This window comes from Crinia signifera, chromosome 8 (assembly GCF_055691185.1).
Source record: "Crinia signifera chromosome 8, ASM5569118v1, whole genome shotgun sequence".
Taxonomy (NCBI): Eukaryota; Metazoa; Chordata; class Amphibia; order Anura; family Myobatrachidae; genus Crinia; species Crinia signifera.
In genome coordinates, this window is record NC_139224.1 from 158083958 (window position 1) to 158106656 (window position 22699).

Genomic DNA, 22699 nt, shown 5'->3' on the forward strand with positions numbered 1-22699 from the left:
GCACCTACTGAATGTTCTTGCACAAAGTGCATCTGGATCAGAGCATGTTCTTACATCACTATCTCAATGTCAGTGTGAAAAGCCTCCAGGAGTTCCTCCGCAAGGTCCTTACTAACTCACAATGTATGGGTTACAGAAGAGCTCACACCGGCTACAGCGCTAATGTCAGCTAATCTGATTGGTAACAAGTTACTATCTCCTGCACACATTTGAAACACACTCAATGTATAATGGAAATTATAAAGTGATCACACCTATATGTATATTAGCATGTGCTGTATTAGGAAAAGGCATTTGTGGTGAGTTCTCAGACTGCAGGAGCATAAAGCAGCACTATCAAATTAAGCATATTGATAAAACAAGTTAATGTGTGACGTTTACATCTAGAAAAATGCAGCCTAGGGGCTGAAATAACAGAAACCGGTACTTACGTAGTATCTGGGCGTCCGATTTAGAAATCGGATCGCATCGCATGCGACCAAATCGTATGCGATGGTCAAGATTTTTCCATAGGATTCAACGTTAAAATGGTCTGAGTCCATTTTAACATAGAATTCAATGGGAAAAAGGGGTCCTTTTCCTTTCCCCACTATCCAAGTGGGCATGGAGTTGGATATAAACCTGTGGCGAGCGTAGCGAGCCCCGCGAGGGGACACAGAATACTTTTTAAGAAATATGCGTTCGCTCGCCACGCTATATAAAATCAACTCTATGCCCACTTGGATAGTGGGGAAATGAACAGGACCTTCTTAACATTGAATCCTATGCAAAATCGCATCGAATCGCATCTGATTGTATGCCTTAAGGTAAGGCATACAATCACAAAATCAGACGCCCAGATACTACATAAGTACCCAGAAACCTACTGAAAATTATTCAGTCACTTACTGCCCTCTAATGGATAAATTAGGAATAGCAAGCAATTTTAGTTTACAGAAATAAAGCCTATATAATAAACTAATAGCATGAATGGGGGCACTGAGTATTCAGTGAAAGCTGAAACCTGTGCTCATTAGCCTGGGCACAACGAATGGGTATGGAGCCACTAAAATATATGGGGAAGAGTGAGCAGAATCAAAGGGCGTAGACGCCCAACTAGGAGATGCAAGAGTTGTAGGTAATGAGAACAGGACACTGATCCTCTGCAGCATAGGTGGGTGCACTTCTGATATCAGAGCGATTCCTCCTACAGACTCATGCCTCACCCTCAGGACACCTAGCCAGCCTGCAACCACCCAGCTGCAAGAGGAAATGCATCAGTCTCTGCATTGCACATAGTTAGGGATGCCCTGCAGCTGAACAGATGTAGAGCATAATCAGAGGAGCCACCCCAAAAATCTGACTTCAGCTCCGCCCAAAAAGTGTCATAGGTGAGGCCAGTATCTTATGGACCAATCAGGAGTTCTAAAGGGCACAGAAAAAAAAAAAAAGCAAGAAAGGGGTGGCGATCAGGTTGGCAGGGATGCAGAGGCATCAAGATGGTCCAGAGGTATGGAGACAGTAGGGATGGGAGCAGAGAACTCTGGTGAATGCGGATGAGCAAGTGGATTGGTCCATTTTCGCACTTTAACATCACTCTACAATCCCTATAGAATCAGAAATAAGTACCAGTCTCACTGTGCGTATACTTTCTGTATATGGGAACATTGAAGCGGAGTGTACACTAGAAGATAGATCTGCGGATCGGGCAGCAGTCTCCATACACACTGCCCGTTTGAGGAAAAACCTGGTCGGGTACACTTACATGTGCCTGCCCTGTTGAGCTGGCAATCACCACCTGCACCTGTGTGGGTGTACAGGCAGTCTGCAGATCACAATGCAGATATATTGGGTATAGTCTGTGTGGCACAGCCGATGCAGTAAAGCTATGATCCTGCCTTTCACAGATATATTGCTGGTACACTGGCCAATGTTCCATCGATCTATCGGCTGATCAAGCAGCCAGTGTGTATGCACCGAGTATACACACAGAATAGAAGCCGGTGAATTGCTGGAGTCTGATTAATGCATAGTCCATGGTCACAATAGATCTGGATCCTGCCAATGTAGACTGGCTGAGAGCACTACAGTATGTATAACATGTACAAGTCATGTGGGTTTTATACACATATTTGGTTACTATGTTTAATTTATAGAAATTCCAACTTGCCTCCAGGCATATGGGGGAAAACTCGCACCTCTGACCTGCAGGGCCTGATTCTGGTTCACACGCAAAAGCAAATTATCTAATGAACAAAACCATGTGAACTGCAGGTGGGGCAGATGTAACATGTACAGAGAGTTAGATTTGGGTGGGGTTTGTACTTCTAACTGAAATCTATGTTGCAGTGTAAAAATAAAGCAGCTAGAATTTATTCTGCACAGAAACAATATAACTCACCCAAATCTAACTCTGCACATGCGAGTGCGATACTCACACATGCGCATATACGTGCCTGCGTAAACACCGCGCCCCCCTCCACCATTAGACACCTGGTGCCTTACTGTCTTCATACTTCCATGTAAGATTTACAGGCCTCATCTCTCCTCTGAGCAGCCATTACCTACTAGTATGATGGGGGAACAGCCGATTGAGGGAACATTTATGGCCTGAAGAGATTGACGTTGGACACTGCTTAATGCAAGGACAAAACCCTGTCCTTCATCCTCGTTCTATATCATTAGGTGTGTGGTCATTGCAGCATTTCAGGGTGTCCCTGTAGCATTCTGGATGTTTAATTGAGCATCCCCATAACCTCTGGATCTCCAGCTGTCGTGAAACTACAAGTCCCAGCATACCTAGCAAGAGTTTTGCTACAAGAGAATGCTGAAACAGCCGGAATATGCTGGGATTTGTAGTTTAACAACAGCTGGATTGTCACCGGTTGGCCAGGCCTGCCACAGACTGCTGGTTTGTACCAGGTTTGTGCTGCAGGCAGTAATACAGTTTACACGTGTCTCTATTCCTTAATGAACATTAGTATACACAAGTCTCTATTCCTTAAAGAACGTTAGTATACACAAGTATGGCGGATAACGATATAAAGCAGAATTAACCATTTCATATCTGCTCATCTCCTGCAGTATACGCAGAGCCCCAACCAGGGCAGATCATTATCCACAGCCTGTGCCATTATCAGGAGAAAAATGATGTGAATGATGCTTAGGAAACATGGTCTCTCCCTCAGAGAACTTTAATTTATTTATACAAAAACCCATTGAGGGCAAGAGGAACGGTACAAACATAGTGCCAACCTGTTTGCGGGCACTGCCCACACTTCTAGTCTGTAGAACCCTAACAGAAACACCATTATCTACACAGCCGTCCGGCAGGATAACACTTCTATACACAGGAAGGACGCAGCCGGGACACCGCTACGACGGGCAGCATTTCTTGCCTTTACTTTTGCTTGGAGAAATATTCTTTGCTCTTTCCGACGTCGGGCTTGATGGTGTCACTGCCGGGCTTCCATCCTGCTGGGCAGACTGTAATGAAGAAGTCAACCATCAGAGGGCGCCCAACACAAGGAGGGATCTACACAAGCCTGAGGCACAGACACGATTCTCATCGGAGATTACAGCAGACATGAATTAAACTGGATTACAAGTACAGAGAAGGAATGGATACATTTTATTGGAACGAGGATCTAGTCTTTCCCTGGTTACATGTGGGATAGTTGGACAGAACACCTCTCCCTCCGCCATATAGAGTATTATACAGTGAGGGGTACAGGTGAAGGGCACCCTGGTTGGTGCACATCTTATTTCTATACTACTGACCCTAACCTCCCCAGCGAAGCTGCAGGACTAAAAGGTCCCCAAAAGTCGGACCTGTTTTACCTTGAGCTCCCCAGGAGGGCTCACATGATTCGGCTCTGTGCCATTTTTTACATGTGATGTAGCTTTATCGCTTGTCAAGAACTCCCAGCGGAGGTGACGGGGAATCGGATAAGATACATCACTTGTGCTAAAAAAGCACCCGCGATGTGCTGCTGCTGATCAGATTCCGATACATCATACATGCTGCACATATGATCTACAACAGGTATTCCCAACCTCAGTCCTTAAGGCACACCAACAGCGCAGGTTTTCGCGATACCCAGGCTTGAACACAGGTGGCTTAATTGGTACCAGAGTTATTTTGATTTAACATCTGTGCCGAAACCTGGATATCCCTAAAATCTGCACTGTTGGTGTGCCTTAAAGACCGTGGTTGGGAGTGCCTGATCTACCGGATCAGATGTGCATGGAAAGGCGCATCGGATTGGACCGGATGTCAAACGCCTGAGATTTGGCCTGATTTCACCCAGTATATCAGCCCAATCCGTCAGAATCTGCTGACCTGTGTATAGAGGGCCTTAAGACATTCCCGATATTTATCTAAATCAGTGGTTCTCCATTGCAGGGCTGATGAGTGTCTACGTCTGTAGCTATCAAAACACATCTTGAGCCGGAGATATTGGCAGCCAAGCTGCTTTCCCTGAGTGTCTGAATTCCAGTGAGGTAAACCTGCTATTTAAGAGATTAATTGGAATAAAGTCTCAGTCCCCCAGAGCCACACACCGGGATTCCCAGAGTAATAAAGTCACTTTGCCATTTCCAATTCATTACTTGTTACTCATTGGCGAATAGGGAATTGCTTTCAGGATGGCATTCGATTGGTGACGGGGGATTGTAATGTAGAAGAATGATCAGATTTCCCCCTCTAAGAATCCCAGAGTTCTAGGTGCTTGGCTGAGACAGGACTGAGAGGATCAGACCGGGGATGCAGGATTGGTTAATTAATATGAATTGCAGGTTGGTCTCTTGATCGAGAGCTGTTACCCCATTAGAGTGACTTTCCAGTGTCTCAGTCACCAATGCACCACACTCAGCTGTATCTGGAAGATTAGAGAGAAATTCTGGCTAATTGATATTTACAGGATCTACTTCGCACGGTGCCAATGACGTCTGGTCTAGTCTAGTGCAGGCACACCCAAGGCCTGAGCAGCTGATCCAGAGCCTCCTCCCACCAAGCAGGGCGTGCCCTAGTCTCATACCTAGACGTACGGTGTCATTAATAGTCACCAGCAAGTTACACCCACATCACTTCTCCACACCCTCAGGTCGAGCACTGCACAACTGTCTTCCAGTACCGTACCTCAGCAAGACTGACAATAGCAAATTCCTAATAGTGGTTTCAGCTGTGGGCAGGGGCTTACGGATCACAGGGTGGAGAGATAAAAAGTATCAGTCCATCATTCTTCAAACAGCCTGCAAAGTGGCAGTTAAGAGCTGATACTTGCTCTTCACCATGTCTCCAAACTTCAATACCTATGCCTCTGGTGCGGGAGGAGACATTGGTCAAGCCCACATCTGTAGACAGGTTCCCCTCACCCAGTAATATCATCAAGTCCACATCCCCACACCATCAACCCTTTGTGGGAATTCCACCCGTGACCTATGCCCTTCGACCCAGCTCACCTTCTCCATACTTGTCTGTGTGCTGGAAAGCTTGGACCAGTCGCAGTGTCTCATCAACAGAGCGGCCAACGGGCAAGTCGTTAATGGTGATCTGTCGCAAGATACCCTTCTCATCCACGATGAACAGCCCCCTGCACCAACATCAGGAGACAGATTAATGAAGTACGTGACCGTTTACCCAACATTCCCACCTTGGCCACTGATAGCACAGACCGCATCTTTCTGTTACCTAGAATAGGATTGCAGACAACATAAAGGGACCTGCAGATGTTACAGATTCCTATAATTAAGGCTGAAATGATTACAGCCAGTCGAGCAATTGGAGGGCAGAGTATTGCACTTATAAAGGCAGTGCCACGTTGAGGACATGAGGACTTAATGGCTGGAAGACTAAAGGCTCATACACAATGAGCAATTTTGAGCTGAAAGCCGCTCAAAACAACAAGTTTGAGCAGCTTTCAGCTCAAAGCCGCCCAGTGTGTATGCCCCGATGATGAGCGGTGAGCGCTGCTGCATCATCGCCGGGAAAGCTGCACATCTGCTGGTATTATCAGCAGATGAGCGGCTTTGCATAGAACGGCACTATGCAAAGTCGTTCGCCCCCCGTTGACCGCGCCGGGCAGGGGGGAAAGCCACCCAGTGTGTACGCACTGAGCCGCTCTCTCTCTCCCCCCCCCCCCAGCGATGACAGCGGTCATCGCTGTCCATACACGCTGGGCATAATCGCAATGAGGACAGTGAAAAATCAGAGAGCGCATCTATATCAGTTCACATAAAATTTATTTCTAAAACTTCAATTATATTAACACAAAATCACATTTCTAACAAGATTTTGGAACATTAAAGTCCTCCAGTATTAATTCTTAGGAGAGCGTCCGGGTATACTACAGACGATACCTTTGTAATATATTGACACAATGTTGTCCATTAGATATTTTGTATCCAAATGTAATAGATGCTCAATAGAGAACAATAGACTCAGCCTGGAGTTTGAGGCATTCCATCAATTAGGGGATTATTAAGATACCAATATTGCGCCTGATTTGTTTTATAACAGTGTCTGAGATACCAGAATAAAGGCCCCCATACACTAGCCGATTTTGGTCAGATTTCAGCCAGATCAGTCGGATCTGGCCGAAATCGGCTAGTTTTGATGTCCCCTCAGATCCGATGCGCGGTCCCGTGCGCATCGGATCTGCGTCAGGTGGTCGGACCTGCTGCACGTCCGACCACCCGACTTGGGACCTAGTGGGGCGGCGCGGCGGTAGAGGGAGCAGGGGGGGCTGGGGACGCTGCGGGGGACACAGGCGGCATAGAGCCGGGCAGGGGGAGCCGGCGGGAGCTGTCAGTACGGAATAAAAAAAAAAAAAAAGCCCATACAATGAATGGGCGGCCTGTGATTGGCTGAGCGCTCTCTCAGCCAGTCAGCAATTGGCTGAGAGAGCGCTCAGCCAATCACAGGCTGCCCATTCATTGTATAGGCTTTTTTTTTCTAGCACTGACAGCTCCCGGCTCTATGCCGCCTGTGTCCCCCGCAGCGTCCCCAGCCCCCCTGCTCCCACCAGCAGCCCTGCTCTGTAGGCCCCCCCCCCTTCTGCTCCCCGGGTTTTTTACATGGGATAAATCGAGACGATTTATCACATGTAAAAAATGGCACATCAAGTGCCAATCTAATCAAGCTCCCCCGGGGAGCAGCCGGGGAAGTTCAGGGGGAAGTCGGGGGCGACTTGTCCTAAGGACAAGTCGCCCTAGTGTATGGGGGCCTTTAGAAACGAGAGGACTCAAATCAACCACTTTAGAAATACACACCTAAGATTTTATGGTGTGTTCAATATAAAAGTATTCATGCTGAAGACGGTAACAGTCAAGTGAAATAATCATTTAAAAAAAGGAAAAGCCATGTGACACATCTGAACGAAGAATCTATAACTTCCTCACAATGGGGCCCAATTCAGAGCCATGTGCAATTCATACTCTGCCTGCGAATGGGAGTCTGATGCACACAATATTCTGCCTCGCGGATCTCTGCAGCGCCACCATCCGCATACCGTAACCCTGAACCCACCCAGGAGATTGTCTTAATGCATGTAAGCCCAACTGCCATCCAGTAAAGGCCATTGAGAAGCTGAGAAACAACAGGTGCATCCAACCATAGATCACTCTGAAGGCCCATACACACTGGGTGATTTTGAGCTGAAAGTAGCTCAGTGTGTACGGGCGAGCGAGGAGAGCTGATGGGCCCTCACGCATCATGCTGGCCCCCGCTGCTCATCTGCTGGAGACGGGGTGGTCGGCTTTCCATAGCATCCCGTTATGGAAAGTCGTCCAGAAAAAAAAAAAAAAAACGCTGGCCAGGAGGAAGTGATTTTCAGGCCAGTGATTTTCCAATCATCGCTGGGCAAAATCATCCAGTTCGAATGGACCTTTACATACATGAAAACTTTCATAGTCAGATCCCTGCAATCTGCAGTAGATCAGAAACCCCATCTAGCAGTGGCCGCATTAGAATCTGAGTACAACTGTAGTGACAGCCACTGCATGTACAAGACTCCTTGTGAGTAACCGTTCCGCAGAACAAGTAAGTCACCTGAATGCGATTCCCTCATCCTCCTTGAGCACTCCGTAGTCCTTGGAGATGTTACGCAGCGAGTCTGCCACTAGGGGGATTTTCATGGCTCCCAGTCCTCCATCTTTACGGGGAAGGTTGGTCCTGTAAGAGACATTGGAATATTTACTGAAGTGCAGACAGTGCTTTCTTGTCACCGATGTTACACCGCACACTCCAAATAATGCATCGGACAAGACATTTTCATAGCATTTGTGGGTCAAATCTAGCAAGGTAACCACCGAGAAACTAGGACAGGGGCAGCGAACTCCATCTGCTGCGGGACTACATATCTCAGCATGCCCTGCCAAGGTTTCACCAGGTCTTAGAAAAAAAAAAGGCAAGGCATGGTATACAGGAATGAGTTTCACAGCAGACCCCCCCCCTTAGTAATGCTGATGGGTACATGTCTCCAACTTCATTCAATTCATTCAGTAAATGATTTACACTAGATAGGGAGCATCTGGCAGAAAGATGGTGGCACGTTCAGGTGTACAGTATTTACTCTCCATTATCTGTATATATATTCTGCCCAAAAAACATCTACAGCAACATGCAAGGTGTAACCGTTAACCCCCTGCAAAATAGCATAGTATACGTACAGAACACAGCAGGGGGCATAATTAGAGGGTATGTGTCATTAGGTGGACAGGGTCTAGGACGAGTCAATAGGTTGACCACTATTTGGTGACACAGCAAAAAGGTCAACATGATGCCATCTTTTATGCACTTTCTGAAAAATATCTAGACCACTTGTTAGTGTTATGCGGAACTACAAATACCAGCATGCTCTTCTAAGCAGATTGCTTAGAATGGATGTAGAACACCGCGTGGAACCCAAAAGTTTTCACATAACTTCATCTAATAAAAAACCCAGGGGCAGCGACGGCTATATCACCCCCCCCCCCCACCACCACCACCACCACATATTTACACAGGAAAGCTAGTAAGTACGTTCTCCAAGAGGTTACACACAACGCTTAAGGCACGTCACAGGATCCAGAACAGCACAGTATTGGTGTATGATCCTGTGGGGTTCCGGTTGATAGAACTACAGTGTATTGATACAGTCAATAGGTCTACATCAGAAGGTAGACGGTTTCTTTTTAAACCGGCTTGTTTATCCTTCACCATCCATATTGGCCCAGAGGGAGAATATAATCGTATGCTAAGCTTATGGAGGAACCAAGCCAGGGCTTGAGCATGAGAGGGTAAGCATTACATTAATTAAGCATCCTTCTCAATAGTTGGACACATCAAAAAATAAAAAAATAAAGAGAAAAAAACAAACAAACAGTACTTGTGTATTTGCAGGGCGCTCAATTTACATACGTATGGCACCGTAGGAAAATCGCATCGCATGCAATTTTGCGGTGCAATGCGATTTCCTTAGTTAATGTTTAGTGCACCCATGCCCGCATCACATGCCATTTGTGGTGCAATGCGATTTTTCATTGTATAAGCACCCATGCGATGAGATGTGGTGGTACTTCATTTTAAAAGCACCCATGCACACCCCCACTATACACATCACCCCAAAGCGTGGCGAGCCCCGCGAGGGGACGCGGTTACGTGTCCTCCCAACCTTTTCATACCTCCACTATCCGAAGCGTGGCGAGCACAGCGAGGGGACACGCAATATATGCAAAGTAAACCACGTCCCCTCACGGGGCTCGCCACACTTTATAAAACTCCACGCCGACGTGGATAGTGGGGGTACGAAAAGATCGGCAGGACGCGTAACCGCTGTGCTCGCCACACTTCGGGGTGATGTGGATAGTGGGTGTGTGCTAAATGTATACTGGGGTGTTGTGCTAAATCGCATGCGATTTTGCGTGCGATGCAATTTCACTATGCAGAATAGCCCACTAAGCAAATAGCTTAGTGGGCGCCCTGCTAATACACAAGTACCAAACAAACAAACAAAAAAAACTCATGTGAACCTGTTTCTCCACATCAACCCTCTAAACCAGTGGTTCTCAACCTCAAACCCCCCCCCCCCCCCCCCCCCCAACAGGGCACGTTTTCCAGGTGCACTCATTCACTGACATTTTAAAAGATCACAGGTGGAGCTAATTTTTTTCAACTGTGATTCTGTGAGGAGATCTGGAAAACACGCACTGTTGAACGGTCCTCAACCATGAAGCCTGGGAAAAGATGGCTGCACGGAGCAGTGCAAATTGAAGCATTAGGAACAACGATTTGTGGCCATCACTTCAATATAGTTTATAATCCATAGATTTGTTGGTACGCCAAATTCCATAACCCCGTTATGCATTCAGAGAACTCTGCGTTGATGAGATATCAGGGGAACGTACCAGGCCAGATGACAAAAATGAGAGTCCACCGATGCCCCGATAACTTCGCAATTCAGCGCCTTGAATTCGTCCACTCTGTCGCTGAAACTGATGATCTCCGTTGGACATACAAAGGTGAAATCCAGGGGATAGAAAAAGAAAACCACGTACTTTCCTGCCGGAGAAGGATAGTACATACCGTGAGAACTAGGCAACATTTAACCCAGTTTAAGGTGTACGAAACCAATCAGGCAACTGATTATTGATACAATATTCTAAACATACAGTAGAACAATTTCTGCATTTTTAGCCTGAGTTACAAAGGTTTTGCCGTCTACATAGAGATAGAGTAGTGTTTTACACAAGTATTTACAGCCCCATAGACTAGTTAGACTTGTCCTAGTCGGACCCAATTTAACTTTAGCTCCCCAGGAGAGCTCACTTTTTTGCATACGATTTATTGGACGTAAAAAGGACTCCAGGGGAGCTGGTTGGGGGGATTAAAGTGAAATTGTATGCAATCCATCACAGGAGCTAAAGCACCCGGGATGTACCACTGATCAGTCAGATTCATCTTATGTTCTCCCAACGGATATGCAAACGGGACAGTGCATTGGATCAAATGTCAAACACATCCGATTTTGGATGATTTCACCGGATTCCTCAGCCTGTCGGAATCAGCTGAAAATAAAGACCAAATTGGACAAGTGTATGGGGCCCATAGCCATCAGATTGCCAGTTATCTTTTAACGCAATTATTCCCAAACTTGTTCCTCCCGACACCCTAATCGTGCACATTTTAAGGCTATTCATGATTATGCAGATTGTTTCATCCAGTGGTTCCCAAACATCATTCTCAAGGCACACTAATACAGTGATGGCTAACCTTAACACTCCAGATGTTGAACTACACATCCCAGCATGCCCTGCATCAGTTTTAGCATGGCCAAATATCGAAACTGAAGAGCATGCTGGGATGTGTAGTTCAACAGCTGGAGTGTCAAAGTTAGCCATCACTGCCCTTATACATACCACCCAACATGACCCTCTCCAGGAGGGACACAATGCAGAGCATTGTGTCATGTTGGGAGGTATCATTCCAATCTGGCTGGTTGGAATTAAAATCTGGTCATTTCTGGGAGCAAATGACAATTTTCTATTGCTCCAAAACATGGAAAACAGACAAAAATGGTCATATAACTTTATGCAGATGACTGTTTTTGACCATTTTCCAGCTTTTGGGAGCAAATGGCTGATTGCAATTTGTCCCCAGTCATTACCAGATTTTAGTTCCAACCAGCCAGTCTTCCCCATGATTGTGAATTCTACAGAACCAAATTTGCCATTTAAAGGCTCAGGGACTCTTAGGGCAGTATTCAAGAGGCTGATTCGCCATGTTTTATGGCGATTTTGTGCTATTTTCGTGCTGTACGGCGATTTTTTGACTAAAACGGTGAATCACCCTATTCAATGACCAGATGGCGAATACATTTCAAGGTTTTTATCGCCATGATTCACCGAGTAGCAATCGCTATCTTTTTATGGAGAAGTGGAATGTGAACTTTTAAAATAAAGGGTTTTGTTTTTTACATTTGGTGTAAAAAAAAAAATCAGGAATTTTATTCTGAGGAGGGGCATGCTATTTTTATTCATGTGCTGTAAGCACATCTCTTATATATTTGGCTACATCTGTCACTCAAAGTGTGTCTGAAGCTGTAACGCTGGGTGGAGCCTCTGACTCACATGACTGACTCACATGACAGAGAACCAGCCCACCCTCTGCCTCTCCATGTTACACAGCAAAGACACAGCTACTCACCAGACACACCAGGTGAGCGCCCCACACCTCCATACCTCCCAACATAACCCTCTCCAGGAGGGACAGAATGCTCTGATTGTGTACTTCCATCTTAATATATGATTGTCATCACCTGTTTTAAACAGGGTAATTGATAAGAAAGGTGTTTAAGCACAGGTGATGGTAATCCATAAATTAAGAAGAAAGTCCAGAAACAGAGCAATGTATCCCTCCTGTAAATGTCATGTTGGGAGGTATGCACCTCCCCCCCCCCTCATTCATGGCAACCCCACGATTAAATGGCACATGTAAAACACTGACATGGCTATGGTCGACAATGAAAAAGGTTGACATGAGTTTTTGAAGATTTATTTTTCACTTTTTCAATGTTTTCATATTCATTCTCATGTGTCGACATGGACACCAATGAAGTGCCACACTTATGTCGACATTTACGTGTGTTGACCTTTCTATGTTGATTTTTTCTTGTGGCGATTCGCGGCACCCCCCGGCGACCCCCCTCCCGCGATTCGCAGCACACCCCCCGCAATTCGCGGCGACTCCCGCGATTTGCTGCCCCACCCCGTGACACCCCCCCACGATTTGCGCCAACCCCCCGGGCCCCCCCTCCCGCGGTACCCCCCACGACCCACCCTACAGCGATTCCCCCCCCCTCCTGTCATTGCGGCAAACCCCCCGCCCCTGTGACTCACCCTCCCACGATTCACTGCAACCCCCCGCGTCCCCCCCTCCCACGATTCGCGGCACCCACACCCCCCCCTCCCGCAATTCACGGCATCCACCCACGACCCCTCCTCCCATGATTCGCGGACACCCCTCACCTCCTCCCTCCCCCCCACCCCCACTCGCGATTCACGGCAACCCCAGGATTAAATGGCACATGCAAAACACTGACACGGCTATGGTCGACAATGAAAAAGGTCGACATGAGTTTTTGAAGATTTATTTTTCTTTTTTGAATGTTTTCATATTCATTCTCATGTGTTGACATGGACACCAATGAAGTGCCACACTTATGTCAACATTTACATGTGTTGACCTTTCTGTGTTGATTTTTTTTCCAGTGACAACTATGTGCACGTCAACCTACACATAATCAACCAATTCTTTGTATAATAAATAACACCTATTCTGTTTTACTGTAGGTGTTTTAAGTCAGATCTTTTACTGCTACTATTACTGTTTATGTAAATGCATTCTGAATGACAGCAACATCCTACCATCCTTCTACAAGAATATATAACCAACTAGGTGATTCATCGCGCCCCGTGCCCCCCTCTCCCGCAATTCACGGACCCCCCGCGCACCCCCCCTCCCACGATTCAAGTCACCCCCCGCAATTCGCAACCCCCCCACCGCCGCAATTCACACCCCCTCCCACGCTTTGCAGACCCCCGCGATTCGCGGACACCTGCGCCCCCTCCCTCCCTTGATTCACAGTACCCCCCGCGCCCCTCCCACAATTCACGGCACCCCTAAGCCCCTCTTTAGTCCCCCGTATACTCACACACCCCTATCACTACCAAGCTTCCTGCTCTCCTGAACCGTAACTTCCATCACTGGGGAGTCGCTGACGCTGTTTTGCCCACATGCCCCTATCATGCCTCATAGCCCAGCCTCCTGCTCTCATGGACACTAACTCCCACCCAGTAGGAGGAGACACTGGCTCAGGGCCACCATCCTGTACTGCCACACTGGACCCTCACCCACTGGCAGAAGCTGCACAGTATCTCCCACCCTCCTCTTTAGTCCCCCTTATGCCCACACCCCTATCACTACCCAGCCTCCTGTTTTCCTGTGTTGTGACCTCCGCCAGTGGGGAGCCGCTGACTCAAAAACACCCTACTATACTATTGCACACACACACACACACACACACACACACACACACACACACACACCTAAACATGCACACACAGCCCCCCCCCCCCCCACACACACACACAAATGTCACTGTACCATCCACACTATCAATGTACATCTTACTCTGTAACCGCTTTTTAATTAAACAAAACACACACCCCCTTCCACATCATATGCTCTCTATTTAACACATTTCACCTATAACTCAAGTTGCAATACAGGCATCTGTCATACAATTCTAACCATCTTTCTCATATACAAATGTTCAAATTAAGGGGGCGCAGCCCCTTACGACGGTGTGAAGAGCGCCCGTAGGCCGCGATGAATCACCTAGTGAATATATATTTAATACATTTTTTTTTTTTTTTTTTTAGACAGCAGCCAGCAGGGGGCTGGGAGCAGAGCCGCTCATTAGATATTCATATATTCACTGCACCCGATCATTACATATGCACGATCGGGTGTAGTGAATACCCGGTTCCCTGTTGGCTATCCCAGGGGGCAGCCTGTGTTGCCTGGCTCCCGGGGAGCCCACCTCCCCCCCACAAACGTTCTGGGGCAGGCAGGGAGACTTCCATCTCCCTGTCTGCCACCGTCCTCAGGCTCCCTGTGGCATCGCCGCAGGAGTTAAAATTCACCGGTCAGGGGCAGTGAGCCCCTGACTCGTTGAATACTGGAGCCGACGGGGCTCCGGAACGCGGCAGGCAGTGACGAATGTGCAGCGAATCCTAAACAGGATTCGCTGCACATCGTCAAAATTCTCATTGAATACTGCCCTAAGTCTGTAATATAATACATTAGTTTCACCTTTTAAGCTAAATTACTGAAATAAACGAACTTTTGCACTATTCTAATTTTTCAAGTTTCACCTGTAATTAAGTCACCTGCGACAAAGCTAAAGGTGCCCATACACTGTGCAATCATTGCATGCGGTTTGGTCTAGATCACATTGCATACAAATCTTGAGAGATTTGCATGCGATCGGAACCTTGTTCAAATAGTATGTTCAGAACATACTTTTTGAACTGTGCGATGAGATGCATCCCACCTGCAAAATGCACCATTAGATCTTAAAACCTGGACTGTTACTGAACCTTGAGGACTGGGTTATCGGTCCCCATATGCAGTGATTCCAAAACTCTCAGCATTTCTTATGAGGGTTATGATGAAAATAAGCTCTATTCCAGGTGATCAGACACAATCCAGTGATGCTGCTTTCACACCGCAAAACCTGCTTAGACTCGGTATTTAAAACGGGTCTTAAAACCGTTCAAAGCAGACTTAATGCCCCTTTCAGACCACACAAACCCAGTCTTAAACCGGGAGGGATGCCTGTGTGGGGTGGGGGTCGGAAATGCTTCCTTGGAGGGTGGGGCGAAACCACTACTGTCTGGGTCCTAAATACCGGGTAGGACCCTGCTTCCTTGGATGGTGGGGGGAACCACTACTGGCTGGGTCGTAAATACCGGGTAGGACCCTGCTTTTTTACTGTTTCCAAATACCTTTTTTGGAAACGGTAAACTCACTCTGGACCATTCAGACCACACATTACCGTTTTGAAACTGTAAAAAACGGCAATACCGGGTAATATGTGCAGTCGTCTGAAAGGGGTATGATACTCTAGTGTCAGTTTTGTTAAACTAATAAATCGTTGTTGCCCATCCTATATATCCGTAAACAAATAATGGTCAGCATCGCTCACGTCTAATTTACTATAGGCAGATTATGGCTCCTTATTTCAAATCAATCGTTAGCGGCTTGGTTTTATTGCTTCCGGTGACTGCTCTGTGTACATTATCTGCAGGTGCATTATCTGTAAATGAGCAGCCTTCTAAACATTCCATATATGCGATCTCTATAAGATTGATTGGACAAGAGTCATTTAAACTCCCACCATTGTGGTTACTATACATTTGGACCAATCAGCTGATATCACCAGCAATCACGTGACCAGACCATTACACCGGAGCGGTTAAGTCACCAGTGTACATTTAAACTATTTTAGGAATTAGGAACAATTGTATATTAAAGCACAATATATGTGTGCCTAGTATATGCTGGGTAAGCGCAGCCCTGTCCTGCTGTCCTTGCTGGTACATCTTTACTCTCCTCTACCATCTCCATGGCGACATGAGTTGCTGGCAAGGAAGGTGGGGAGCGCTAATGTCCACCCCAGGATATGCAAGTGCTGATCATATATAATGGCAATGGGAGAATATGGGTTAATACAAAGCACAATAGCAAACCTCGGTATTCTGAGAGTTTAATTTCCTTAAACTGTCCGTCTGGCATCAAAGCATTTGCGGAGAAGTCAGGAGCCAGCTTCCCAATCTTAGCATTTCCGGCGGACATCTTTACTTATAGTCTACAAGAAAGGACAAGGAATATAATCATTAATCTGACTGCATATAACATTACATAGTGTATATCTTTTATAAAAGGCATAGGTGCAAACCCACTGGCCGATATATCGATGCACCATCGGCCAGTGTGTATGAGCGACATACCTGTTAAAAGTCTTTCAGATATATCACAAACTATATTGGAGCATCGAGCGGTGTATACGAGTGATCTGCCGACTGTCCATACAGCAGCAGCATCGGCTAGCCGGGGGTAACTGACAGCTGAGTGGGCAGGTGCATGCAAATGCGCCCACCCATTTGTGAGGTCAGACCCGACGGATCGGGCAGCGTATAAGTATAGAGAACAAGCTGTCCGATCCATCTGTAGATATCTACAGGTTGACTGATCAAGTGCACAAGATATGACCTGTTGGGGATCTTTAAGGGTTGTGGCCGCAACCATTTGCAGTGTTTATTACATAGATGCGGTACTGTGGTCTTCCTGTTCCGATAGATATAGGGTGGTATTCAATGCTGCCGGCAAGAGGGTTGCAAGGATCATTGAAAACAAGCTATCCTCGCCATCTAACCCCCCTCACCCTATTCTATTATATAGCGCTGACCGTCACTGTTTTGGACACACGCACTCACCATTTCCACCTCGCTGAAAAGATTCTGCGTGGTGGATACGGCAACTGCAGTAGGGTCAGTTGAATACTGACCTGCAAGCTATCGATACTGCTCATCATAGCTCGCCATAGGGCACTGAATATACCCCTAAGTGGGGGGCATGTTAGAGGACTGCACAGAACTGGGTATCAGCATATAGCAGGGGTGGCCCAACCAGTCCAGGATCTACCAAGAGGTCATGTTTTCCAGACCACCTAACTCACATGTCTTCAACCTGTGGCCCTCCAGATGTTGTGGAACTACATTTCCCAGCATGCCCTGACAGTTTTTGCATGCTCTTATAAGAAAAAATGTGGCAATGCATGTTGGAACATGTAGTTTCACAACATCTGGAGGGCCATAGGTTGAAGACCCATGACCTAACTGGTGCATTCATTCCTATCCGACATTCTCTAGATCCACAGGTGGCTTAGAAAAGGAACGGTGGATAGATCTCAAAGGCTGGTTTGGACATCCCTGTCTCGGAGATATTCTGTCCTGACCATTTAAACGTGACATTTTGATTGTTATACAAACACTCCAAAACCATTAGCAACCTGTGTCAAATTTGAAACCTGTGCCAGAGACCAAACAGTGACTTCCGGATAGCATCGTAAATAGACGCCTGTATTACAGGACTCCATAAGAACAGCGGGGTTCAGATGGTGCCGTTGGGAGCTTCAGGCAAATTGTAAAGGAGATGACAGGATAGTGCAACACGTTGTTTATCATCTGTCAACTATCTAAGCAAAGCTGCAGGGATGACATGCCTGCAAGGCCATTCTCTATAAACCGGGACCATATAGAGGCAAAGATACCCTGAGAACTAAGACACTAGGGGGCTAACTAATACTCTGGAGGTTTGGGATTTTCTGCAGTTCTGGACATTTTTTTAAAGCCGCAGACTCAAGGCAAGACCAACCTGGTGATTGGCTTTTTTTATTTTAAAGCGGCACACGGACAGATTTCCATAAAATACCTATCAGGTAACTCTAAAGCAAAAGTACATTTTGCCCAAGATGGCATAACCACCATTTCCCCTTGGTTTCTTTTTACCACACGCTCCTCTTCTTGTGGTGGCCAGCAGTACACAGCCAATGAGAAGTTAGGAAGCTTCTTACAAGAGAACATTTTATATAGATGGCGGAGCCTGGGGCAATTCATTGAAATGGCAACTTTGGTGCTACGACATCAAGTCTCAGCTAGACAATGCATACATGTATTCTTTCCCTGAGCTTGCAGGGGAACATTTCTATACTACCGGGAATTTAGGCAAATCTGTTTAAGGTTTAGGGGGGTATTCAATATGGGATTCAGAATGTCGAGACATTTTAACAGTCGGAATCCGGGGCCGGTTTCAAACAGCTCAACAAAATTAGAATCAGAGATGTCGTTCCAGCAGGGTTCCCCAGGATCCCTCCACCAGAAGTTGCCGCTGTACAGTGGATGACCATAGACACGTAGCTGCCCGTCTCTGCAGGTGCCGATTGATATATCAGCACAACGTTATTGCATATTGCAATAGGATCCGAGACTGTAAGATCACAATGAATTTGCGATAAATTGTCAAAGTCTGAGGAACAGTTGTTTGACATAACTACCCGGCACGGCATATCCAACCCAAGGATTCTGCAGATAATGCAAATACCTAAACACTTGAAGTCATTGATTAACTTGAACCTAAGGTCACAACTCTGCCTAGTGCACCCTATACACCTCAGCATCCATACATTCCTGGATTCCAAAGGGCACCAGTAACGGCCAGCCCTGACCCCACCAAACAGGGACCGCATGACACAGATCGCCTATATAGGAACAGAGGCCATTGTCCGGACAGCAGGTATACCAACGGGTGTAAGACAAAAAAAGTTAATACAATCACTACTTATGTCACATAAAACATTAATTCTAGAAACAGAATTAATAGATTATAAAACAAATAGTCCACAGGATGCTACCAGCTGGGGGTTGGCGCGTCTGTGTGTGAAGAGTTCACTAAATACAAAGTGATTCACTCAGCCGGGAGCACAATGGGATCACCGCACAGCGCTGGCTGGGAGTGAGGACGCATCAGTCTTCTGCCAACCAGCAAAGTGCCAATAAAAGGCCATTGCCACTTAACCAATACTTGTAATTCAGGTCAAGGTACATGTATGAAAATAAGCCTGTGCCCTGGCACGACACAGAAGTATCCACCGGGCTTAAGATCTACTGATTTTTTTTTTTTTTTTTTTTTATCTTTATTAAAAGTAATAAGATGTGCTGTGTACCATTCTGAAAAACTGTGGGAATGTCAGGTGCCGGATCTATTCCCTATCGTCAGATAACAAAGTATGAATTATTGATTAGTGCGGAGTCACAGGTCCCCCCACAGGCTGCTCGATTCCCTGGCACAGAGCCCTTTCCTCATGATGTCAGCTAATTATTCATCATTTATGACACCTTACAGATCGTATCCTGCTTCACCCTCTGCCCGGTTACCAGTAGGTGCCAGGTATTTCACAATGATCGGCAGAAACAGGTCTGTTCCCTCTAATGTAAGAGTTCCAGTATCACAGGAGACCTTATAGATGTGTATGATCAGTGTGACATCTCTTCAGGACCCGCCCACCACAGTACAGGCATGTTATACAAGAGGAAGCACAAATCACGCACCCTGACTCCTATACTGACACAATAGCGGAAGCACCCCCCATGTCTCCTGTACAGGACTCACCACTAGATATAATAAGTACACAGCATTACAGTGTGAATGGACCAGAGAGGTTACATCATCATTACTCCAGGGAGAGCAGAGATCAGGAACACTGGGGCTTTGTACTAAGGAGAATCACCACCCCAGGGTTATATAGCAGTGCAAGTACCAGGCAGGTGCAGACAAGTGCACATGGAGAGGGCACAGAGGCAGCAGGCAAGAGGAAAGGGCACATGGGAAAGGTACAGGAAGACAGGAGGAGGGCACAGGTAGTAGAAGAGGGCACACTCAGGAGGAAAGGGCACATGGGTAAGGTACAGGGAGGCAGGAGGAGAGCAGTGGATGAGGGCACACAGGAGGAAAGGGCACATGGGTAAGGTACAGGTAGTGGGTGAGGGCACCCGGGAGGAAAGGGCACATGGGCAAGGTACAGGAACGCAGGAGGGCACAGGTAGTAGATGAGGGCACACCACTCAGGAGGAAAGGGCAGATGGTAAGGTACAGAGAGGCAGAGAGAGGCAGGAGGTTGGCACTGGCAGTGGATGAGGTAGGCACAGGTAGCTGGCAGTGAGAGAGGACACATGGATAGAGGGGTGCAGTAGGGTACAGGCAATAGCACTGAGCATAAACAGTGGATGAGGGCACATGGAGAGGGCAATGGCAGGGTGCAAATGTCAGACAGGAGGAGAGGGCACATGGTACAGGAAGGCAAGGGATGGGGGTGGCACATACATAAGTTATAGGAGGAGGCACAGGCAGTGTATGAAAGTACATGAGAGGGCAAAGGCTAGGGCATCAGCAGGCAGGCGGGGTGGGTGGCAGGGAGCGGGTGACGGACCCCATGTCACCCACATGCAGTGACCCGGGGACGCAGGATGCGGGCGGCTATAACTTACCGGGCGCTGCGGGAGCTCGGTCAGTGCTGGAGGCAGGAGAAGGAGAAAGCGATCTCGGCGCTAGCAGCAATTTATAATATCCGGCAAACGCCGGGGACTCCGCCTTCCCCCCTCCCCTCTGCAGAGCATCTCACCCCTCCCCTCTCTGCAGAGCATCTGACTCACCCCCTCCTGTGACAGTGAGTGAATCTGCAGCATCTCACAGACACACATCTCTCTAGTCCAAGTCCAGTCAGTGCGTGCAGTAGGAAGAGGATGTGAGCAGCATTAGTGGCCGCATGTAGCTGGCATGTCTCCCAGCATCAGAGACATAATACCAGGATTACATCCATCACATATACCAGCGCCAGAGTAAGGGCCCCATGCTGCACTCACTAGGGGCCCCATGCTGCACACACTGATCTACCAGGGAAGGTGCAATACATAAAAAGTAATACAGTATAATAGTGTGGTGCATATAAGCTGGGTGGGGGACATTTACTAAAAAAGGAGTTCTATTTCACCTGGGATGTTGCTATGGGCAACCAATCAGAAGCTGCTTCTTTATTTAGCACTTTCTAGAAGATAATAGCTAGTATTTGGTTGGTTTCCAATAGCAACATCCCATGTGAAATAGAACTCCCATCTTAGTAAATTTCCCCATATACCGTATGAACCACGCAGACTAGACAATCACTTGTCACATACCAGGGACAAGTAATTGTGTCCCCCTCCCCCTCCCCATCACCTTTCTCAAAACCCCAACATGCTTAGTAGGACCTGGCCGAACTACTTTACCTTCAAGGAAAATGTCAACTTTGTTTATGACAAATTATAGTTGACGGCTTCTGCAATGTACTTTCACTTTGGGTTCGTTTGGTTGGTGAGTCGGGATGGTCGGAGTTAGCAGTGGTACTTAGCAGGTGACCAGCCTGGCAGTATAAGCATACCACACCCATCTTCTGTGATTCATTTGCAATATAGACACCAATTTACCTAGGAGTAGAGCGCAGTACTACTGTCCAATTTACACTTTCACTTTGAGCTGTGACAGTTTCTTTCCCTTTGAGCTGTGACAGTTTTTATCCCACAAACTCTCCACCTCACCCCCAGTCCCTGTCTGCTCCTACCTCCAATCTCTGTCTCCACAGCTCCCTCTCTCCATATCCAGCATATATGAAACAGATCAGTGTCCCTGCAAAAATAGCTTTCGCTTTCGATTTCTGTTGCACATTATATAGCAAGAAAAGGCTGGGAAGGTGTAATGCTCTTTCACCTGATCACACATCGCTCCACCTGTACATCGGCGCCTTGCTTATGTTTGGGAGAGGAACAATCTACCTCCTTGCCTCCACCCTCTTACCTGGTCTGGTCCCTATGGGCAAAAAGCACTGTGCATATGGGGCAGTGTACCTGCAGATCAGTCAGGGTACCCATGATGACTTGTGTCCACCTACAATGGACTGGTGTGACAAATCACAATGGCCTGGTGTGACAACCCCTGCGGTTACTAGTGATGTGGTGGGTGGCGATATGTACCGCCCATGTTCCTTTCCTTCATGTGGAAGGCCGGCTGCGCATAAGTAATTTACCTGGTTAAGAGATGGCACCAGGATGCACAAGGGGAAGAAGGCAAGCTGGCGGAGGCAGTGTGTTGGTCTGGGCAATGTTCTGCTGGGAACTTTGAGTCCAGACAGTCACATGGATGTTAGTGTAAAGCAGGACTGGGCGATTGCGGCCCTCCATATGTTGATGAACTACACATCCCAGCATGCCTTGCATCAGTTTCAGCATGGCCACATAGCAAAACTAATGCAAAGCATCCTGGGATGTGTAGTTCATCAACATCTGGAGGGCCGCAATTGCCCAGCCCTGGAAAGTGTGAGTGGTGTTGGGAGGGAGTGGGGGCAGGTAACGTGGGCAGGCATAGGGGTACTGCCAGGGCTTCCACAGAGATTGCACTGGCCCTGATAGTGGGCAAGTACAGTTATGGCTTCCTTGCTGTTTCCACTGACAGTGAAGAATAGTATTGCACTACTAAGGCTGCACAGGATCCATTTATTATTAATGTCACGATCAATGCGAAGTTAGC

The 22699-nt window shown here is 47.1% G+C and overlaps 1 protein-coding gene across 1 annotated transcript; it reads right to left on the minus strand.

Annotated features, from left to right (window-relative positions):
- Positions 1–3157: 3157 nt before the first annotated feature.
- PRDX1 (peroxiredoxin 1) lies at positions 3158–20752 on the minus strand. The gene is made up of 6 exons (XM_083157514.1): positions 20629–20752; positions 16273–16391; positions 10366–10519; positions 8030–8152; positions 5443–5573; positions 3158–3465 (listed from the first exon to the last, which is right to left on the minus strand). The coding sequence occupies exons 2-6, from the start codon at positions 16376–16378 to the stop codon at positions 3380–3382; spliced, it is 600 nt and encodes a 199-aa protein (XP_083013640.1). The 5' UTR covers positions 16379–16391; positions 20629–20752; the 3' UTR covers positions 3158–3379.
- Positions 20753–22699: the final 1947 nt, after the last annotated feature.

Coding starts and splice junctions, on each gene's coding strand:
- PRDX1 (XM_083157514.1), bottom strand. CDS start 16,378: ATGTCCGCCGGAAATGCTAAGATTGGGAAGCTGGCTCCTGACTTCTCC. Junction 8,153..10,365: donor CATTTTTGTCATCTGGCCTG/GTACGTTCCCCT, acceptor TGTCTCTTACAG/GACCAACCTTCCCCGTAAAG. Junction 3,466..5,442: donor CACAGACAAGTATGGAGAAG/GTGAGCTGGGTC, acceptor TCTTCATTACAG/TCTGCCCAGCAGGATGGAAG.